Source organism: Pundamilia nyererei, unplaced genomic scaffold (genome assembly GCF_000239375.1).
Source record: "Pundamilia nyererei isolate P.nyererei 1_Seehausen unplaced genomic scaffold, PunNye1.0 scaffold00185, whole genome shotgun sequence".
Lineage (NCBI taxonomy): Eukaryota > Metazoa > Chordata > Actinopteri > Cichliformes > Cichlidae > Pundamilia > Pundamilia nyererei.
This window is the reverse complement of record NW_005187586.1, coordinates 619552-627207: the sequence shown is the minus strand read 5'-3', so window position 1 is coordinate 627207 and position 7656 is coordinate 619552. Positions and strand designations below refer to the sequence as shown.

At 40.2% G+C, this 7656-nt stretch overlaps 2 protein-coding genes across 2 annotated transcripts in view; both read right to left on the bottom strand.

The window, feature by feature from the left end:
• Window positions 1-7656, bottom strand: part of clpb (ClpB family mitochondrial disaggregase) — a 520737-nt gene that overhangs the window by 443807 nt on the left and 69274 nt on the right. The window lies entirely within an intron of this gene.
• tmem120ab (transmembrane protein 120Ab) lies at window positions 2250-7100 on the bottom strand. Its single transcript, XM_005746920.1, has 12 exons — window positions 7032-7100; window positions 6755-6873; window positions 5709-5819; window positions 5553-5612; window positions 5256-5351; window positions 5077-5166; window positions 4936-5001; window positions 4773-4834; window positions 4095-4187; window positions 3332-3396; window positions 2506-2581; window positions 2250-2356 (listed from the first exon to the last, which is right to left on the bottom strand). Exons 1-12 carry the CDS (start codon window positions 7098-7100, stop codon window positions 2250-2252), a joined length of 1014 nt encoding a protein of 337 aa, XP_005746977.1.

The following is a 7656-nucleotide window of genomic DNA, read 5'->3' as shown; positions in this document are numbered from 1 at the left end:
AGCATTAACAATAAAACATGAAATGGAAAAAACACTGATTTTTTTCTTTTTAGCCCAGGCTGTATTATTTGCTAATCATTAGTTTAACACATAGAGAAATAAAATATAACGTGAATTACTCATTATAACATTTAACATAAAATATAGCTGAATAGTCAAAATAACATTAAGGGCTACAAACAAAATTGCAGAAAATCTGTAAAATAATGACTTTATTGGAGAGTGATGCTTGTCTCTGAACATGTACAGTGGGGCAAAAAAGTATTTAGTCAGCCACCGATTGTGCAAGTTCCCCCACTTAAAATGATGACAGAGGTCAGTAATTTGCACCAGAGGTACACTTCAACTGTGAGAGACAGAATGTGAAAAAAAAATCCATGAATCCACATGGTAGGATTTGTAAATAATTTATTCATAAATCAGGGTGGAAAATAAGTATTTGGTCACCTCAAACAAGGAAAATCTCTGGCTCTCACAGACCTGTAACGTCTTCTGTAAGAAGCTTTTCTGTCCCCCACTCGTTACCTGTATGAATGGCACCTGTTTGAACTCATCATCTGTATAAAAGACACCTGTCCACAGCCTCAAACAGTCAGACTCCAAACGCCGCCATGGCCAAGACCAAAGAGCTTTCGAAGGACACCAGGAAAAGTATTGTAGACCTGCACCAGACTGGGAAGAGTGAATCTACAATAGGCAAGCAGCTTGGTGTGAAAAAATCAACTGTGGGAGCAATCATCAGAAAATGGAAGACATACAAGACCACTGATAATCTCCCTCGATCTGGGGCTCCACGCAAGATCTCATCCCGTGGGGTCAAAATGATCATGAGAACGGTGAGCAAAGATCCCAGAACCACACGGGGGGACCTGGTGAATGACCTGCAGAGAGCTGGGACCAAAGTAACAAAGGTCACCATCAGTAACACACTACAACGGCAGGGAATCAAATCCCGCAGTGCCAGTGCATGTCCAGGCCCGTCTGAAGTTTGCCAGAGAGCACATGGATGATACAGCAGAGGATTGGGAGAATGTCATGTGGTCAGATGAAACCAAAGTAGAACTTTTTGGTATAAACTCAACTCGTCGTGTTTGGAGGAAGAAGAATACTGAGTTGCATCCCAAGAACACCATACCTACTGTGAAGCATGGGGGTGGAAACATCATGCTATGGGGCTGTTTTTCTGCCAAGGGGACAGGACGACTGATCCGTGTTAAGGAGATTTTGAGCCAAAACCTCCTTCCATCAGTGAGAACTTTGAAGATGAAACGAGGCTGGGTCTTCCAACATGACAATGATCCAAAACACACCGCCCGGGCAACAAAGGAGTAAGAAGCATTTGAAAGTCCTGGAGTGGCCTAGCCAGTCTCCAGACCTCAACCCCATAGAAAATCTGTGGCGGGAGTTGAAAGTCCGTGTTGCTCGGCGACAGCCCCAAAACATCACTGCTCTCGAGAAGATCTGCATGGAGGAATGGGCCAAAATACCAGCTACTGTGTGTGCAAACCTGGTAAAGACCTATAGTAAATGTTTGACCTCTGTTATTGCCAACAAAGGTTGTGTTACAAAGTATTGAGTTGTATTTTTGTTATTGACCAAATACTTATTTTCCACCCTGATTTACGAATAAATTCTTTACAAATCCTACCATGTGGATTCATGGATTTTTTTTTCACATTCTGTCTCTCACAGTTGAAGTGTACCTCTGGTGCAAATTACTGACCTCTGTCATCATTTTAGGTGGGGGAACTTGCACAATCGGTAGCTGACTAAATACTTTTTTGCCCCACTGTAAGTGATGTGGATCATAACTGAACATTTAACTGCGAGTGATTAGTCATTTTACACAATACAATGCATACAATACAAGGCAATACACTTGTAATAAGTCTATCCATCCATCCGTTTCGCTTCCGCTTATCCTTTTCAAGGTCGCGGGGGGCGCTGGAGCCTATCCCAGCTGTCATAGGGCGAGAGGCAGGGTACACCCTGGACAGGTCGCCAGTCTGTCGCAGGGCCAACACACAGGGACAGACAACCATTCGTGCTCACATTCACACCTATGGTGTAATTTGGATTAATCAATTAACCTATCCCAGCAATCTGCATGTCATTTAATGGTGGGAGGAGTACCAGGAGGGAACCCAAGCAAACACGGGGAGAACATGCAAACTCCACACAGAAAGACCCCGGTCTGATGGTGGAATTGAACTCAGGACCACTGTGCCGCCTTGTAATAATTTCCTGCATCACAGGCTCTTTGGCTTCTGATTCCTGGTTTTTAACTTCTGACGAACGACTGCAACAGTGGTGAAGAAGTTTCCCGCGAAGAGAATAAGGAAGCAGAGCCCACACACTGGAACCTGGGATGACATTAGAGCATAGAGAACATGAGTAAGCAGAAGAGGATGAGTCGTATCCTAAACACACAGTTACCAGCATGTAATCTGTGCTAATGGTGACTGGATGTCACATAGAAACTGTAAAACCTGGTGTGTATGAGACCACTGACCTGCCATTCTTTACACTCTGGGAGCTGAGCCATTCTGAATAGAGACAGCCCGTTGAAGAGCTGCCAGAACTGAGAGACAAAACACGAAGCCTCGGGGTTTGTAGTAGTAGTGATTGTAGTACACAGACACAGAGGAATGCTAAAGATCGAGTTGCTATCAAGATCAGCAAAAATCCAAACACTGTCTCCAGCTGCCTAAATACAGTCGATATTAAGTCTTACATGACATCAGCATTTTTATCAGTGCCTATTCCATCTAAACCAGGATTGTCAAACATGAGGCCCGGGGACCAGGAAAGGCCCGCAAAAGACTTGAAACAGGCCAACTGGACATCTTGAGAAAATGTGAGGGAGAGAATAGATTTTTTAACAGCTGTTTCACTTGTCATAAGTTTTACAGTTTTTCCCATTGATAAAGACACCCCCCACCTTCCCATTCACCTTACACCAAAAATAATTAAATTACCTGTTTTTCCATTATGATGGAAATGTCTCTTTTTTGTTTGCTTCTTTTTGTTTTTTGTTTGATTTACAGTGAGTTAGCAGTAAAAAATAATAATACATTTTTTTTATTATTATAGGACAGTCTGGGTAATAAACCAGCAGAACTTTTTCTGTAATTTTACACACATTATTCATGTTTTTGAATGGTCCTGCCCATTTAACATCAAAGTAGCCCGTATGTGGCCCACAGTGTAAAATGACTTTGACATTCCTGATCTAAACCATGACAAAGCATGATTTTTTTTTCTTTTTTTAAAAATGCAAAATAAGCAGCTAGAAGAAGAAGCTTGTCAGTGTCACACAGACTGTACTCACATGACCAAAAAACAGGAAGGGTAAAAGAAACGTCAGCCCTTTCCACATCCAGGACTGAAATCCCTCTAAATACAGAAAACACACAACAGTTTTCTATTTTTGTAGGTCTGTTTTTACTTCCATATATGATTACAGCGAGGCCTGTGGTCGCATTTCATTTAATGAATATAAAATCTTTTTTTTTTTTTTGCCTGTCCCGTTTGGCTCTTTTGCCATCAGAATTATTGTCTAAAGGCGAGGAAAGATGCCCAACGGATTTAATTTACCAAATTGACCATCCCAGCCTTGCCGTAATGGTCTATTTGATTCACCTTTTATTGTTTATTTTATTTATTTATTTTATTTTCACTTGCTAGATACGGGACAGACTTGAATGAGGAAAAGAAAAGGGAGAAAGAAAGAGGGGGAAAAAACAGCAGAGAAGAGGGACGGGGATAAAGGGCAAAAAAAACAAAAACCAACTAAATAAGCAGACAAAAAAGAAATACATATATCAATCACCTGGATCACCTGTTGAGAAAGAAAAAAGAAAACAAGCAGAAGAAAACAAGAGCAATACAATAAACAACATCACGATGATCTATGGCAATATAACAGTAAATACTAAATATTAAACATTATTGTGCAGCACGTAATATCAACAGCGCACAGTGTGCTTTGAGGTAGGAGCCAAAAAGGGTGTAGTTTGTGTGTGTGAGCACCCGTGTGTACAGCTGTGAGAATGAACAATGAATATAAAATCTGCCTGCTACGAGTGTCTCACCAACAGTCAGATCCATGTTGTGTCTTTCTCCCAGGGCTCGCAGTCTGTACAGACATCCGCTCTGATAATAGCACTGCAGACACTGAACGAAACCTGAAGCAAACAGTGATCATCAGGGTTTTGTTTGGTTTGAAAAAGTGTTAAGAGATATGTTCTAAAACACTTCTTCAGCTGAGAATCAGATAGGAGGAACACAGTTTTACTTGTTGCTTAGCAAGGGCAGCTCTGAGCTCTCGCACGAGAGTGAGTGGGTGTTTGTTCCTTGCATTGGAATGTGGAGGTGTATATGTATGTATGTGTGTGTGTGTGTGTGTGCGTGTGTGTGTCAGAGTGTGACCCTATAAACGACTTCCCTAAACCTGCTGGTCTGGAAAATCCAACAGTTCATCTATATGTAAAAAAGGCACTTAGACTAAAACTGACATAGCTACGTTAATCCTACCGTAAAACAATAAAAGAAGGTACGACCTTTCCCATGCTCCCAGGATGTGGTTGTGAATGCAAGAGCACTCTGCAATGCACACAAAGCCTTTGCAGACTATTAAAGATCGCACATCCTATCACTACCATATGTAAACTTATGATATTAAAAGATTATACTGACTACTAAGTACAATTTTCTATTGACAAAAAGAAAAGAAAAGAAAAGCTGGAAGTGTGAAATAAATAAGAGCTTACTTTGATACAGAGAGTAGGCGAGGAACTGGTTCCTGAACATGTGGTACAGGTTTCCCTCTGGCCTTTGAGGATTAAAGGGAGGGCATTTGTAAATAAAGATTTAGAGTTTAAATGTGTTTTAAAGAGCATCAAGGTTTTGTTTTTTTTAACCTATTCTACTCACCAAGTCAGCATTACACTGGACAAAACCGCTGATATGTAGTGATGAAAAACCCACCAACCTTTGATTCTGTAATGCACAAGTTCTTTAATAAATAGGTCGTAGCAATTTATGAAAAAGATGATCGTGATTGGAGGTGCTGACCTGGAGCCATTGGTGATGAGGATACTCTCCCTGATAGTTAAGGTACAATAGTACCACACCAGCAGAAAATTGAGGATTACGTCAGAAAATCTAAAGCCAAGAGTTACGTTTAGAGAAACAGTGTCAGCTTGTATCTCACACAGTTGCATTCAGCTATTAATGATGACATTACGCTTTACCTGTAGCTCACAAAGAAATAGCAAATGAAGGAGAACAGCAGCAGAAGGACTGTGAGGCACAGCTTGAACTTCTCATATTCATCTTTGTAAGCAAATCTGCAAAAGCATAAGTTCGGGAAGAGTGAAGGATTGTCGAAATCCAGCAGCTGAGGACAGCTGTGCTAATGAAAGCACTTATCTGAATATTAGAGGTGTGGCTGGATAAATAAAAATGGTGCTATAAGAGTGAATCAACAGAGAAAAATGCAAAAGTCAAATATTTATACTCGGCGCTTTGGGTTTGATGGTCAAACTTACTTTGACTGCTTGTTGAAAAGCGTGACATTCACATTTCCAAGAACCAGACTGAGGTATAGGCTGTAAGATCAAACAACCACATGATTTTTTCTCTTTAGGTTAAAAAAGTGTTTTATTTAATGAAAGTCAGCTTATATTTTAAAAGCTATTGATTACCTATTTTTCTTGGGAAGGAAAGCCTCCATCTGAAAGAAAGCATTTGGTCGAATCTTGATTTTCTCTTTTATGTCATCCAGAATCCTGGCATCTTCTTCTGATGACCCTTTGCTGGATCTGACAAGTGACATAAGAGCACAAGATAACTTTGCATCATTGAATTGTCTCAGCCACTTCTAAAACCAAAGATATGACTGTTGTTGTTTATTTCTTCGCCAGTGAGGACACGTCAAAACTACTGAGTCTAATTCATAAAACCTGGTGGAAAGTTGGAGCAAATGCAAATTAAGGACCCAAAATGAACTGCATGGCAGCATGCACTCCCTAAATGTTTTCCATCATACTGTCTGTGACGATATGTGTGTAACCTGACTGGCTCTATTTTTTCCGTAGGCTAATTCACTGTAAAAGTCCAGTTAATGCACTAATTTTAATTTACACAGGTCTTTTAAATTTCTTTGTGGTGTCATCCACCACAATTAATATTTAACTAATTTAGTAAGTAAGTAACACTTGTGGTGAACTGGTGAGTGTGCCAACGCTATAAAACGTTCAAATCATAAATTTAGAACTGCGATAGTATTTCAGTTATGTTCTGCCGAGGTTCTTTTTTGCTTGTTTTTTGTGGAAATGTGATTTTTAATATTTGTATGGCCGTTTAAAACAGTTTAGGATTGTAGGCTGTGACCTGGACCCCTGCAGGGACTAAAGACTTGCAGCCAGTGTTAATGCTGCTCAGCCATTGGTCTTGTAGCAACACACTGGATGAGGGTTATGGGAATGTGGGACGAGATATAAAGCCCAAGTTTCTCTTGGATGTGTTCATTTGAGTGTGAGTGTTAGAAAGAAAGCACTTATAGGAAAGTTTTGTGTGTGAATGAGGCATGTTGTATAAAGTTCTCTATATTAGTTGTAAGACTCAATTCGAGGCTTACACACCTGAAATGAGCAGAACTCCCCACAATTCTTATGATGCAATGCAAGATATAATTTACGTTGTTGTACATCTGTGTACGTGTGTATCCCTAGTTGTGACTCACACTTACTTTTTCACCAGTTGGGATATCTCATTCAGTCTTGTCCTCTGACGGGAGATAGAGGAAGAGCAGTTGTTTTGCAGTTTGGAAAGTTCATCCAGTTTCTTTAAATACATTCTGTGTGTCTCCTGCAGGACATTAAGAACACAAGGTTATAACAACAACACAGGAAACATATCAGTTAGAAGAAATATTTCAACTTTTTCAGCTTTCTGTGGATCTGTAAAAGAACATCATATATTCAGTATACAGTGCAAGGCTGTCCCGATTATGAGCAGTTTCTTACCTGAAGTTGCTGATACTCTTCTTCCAGACCTTTCCATTCCTCCAGGATGTTTTTCAAATTTTCTGACATTTTGTAAACAGTAACGCTAAAAACAGCACATCAGCTTAGGGTCGAGGGTGTTCGAGCACCATGAAATGAGTTGAAATGTGATGGCGAAGTATTCCCAGGGTGTGGATCACGTCTCCATGTGCAGTTGATTGCATAAAGTGAACTTTGACTGGTACAAATGTGCAAGATTTTGTCTTGGACATTAATCTCTTTTTATCACAGTGTTAATTTATCACCTGCAGAGCTTAAGGTGGCAGGTCATTGTTAACTGCATTGCAGTCTTCACTTTTGCCATAGTACATCCAGCTCCATGCTATTTAACACACTTATATTGCTACATGTTAGCAGCATCTAGTGGATTGTATTGGACTACTGCAAGCCATACTTGTGTAATTTTATTGTGACATAAGTTGTATTTTTGAATAATCTTCTTCTTTCCTGGCTGCTGCCTTTATCAAATCAAATCAAATCAAATCACTTTTATTGTCACATCGCATGTGCAGGCACACTGGCACAGCACATGCGAGTGAAATTCTTGTGTGCGAGCCCCACAAGCAACAGAAATGTGCAAACACAA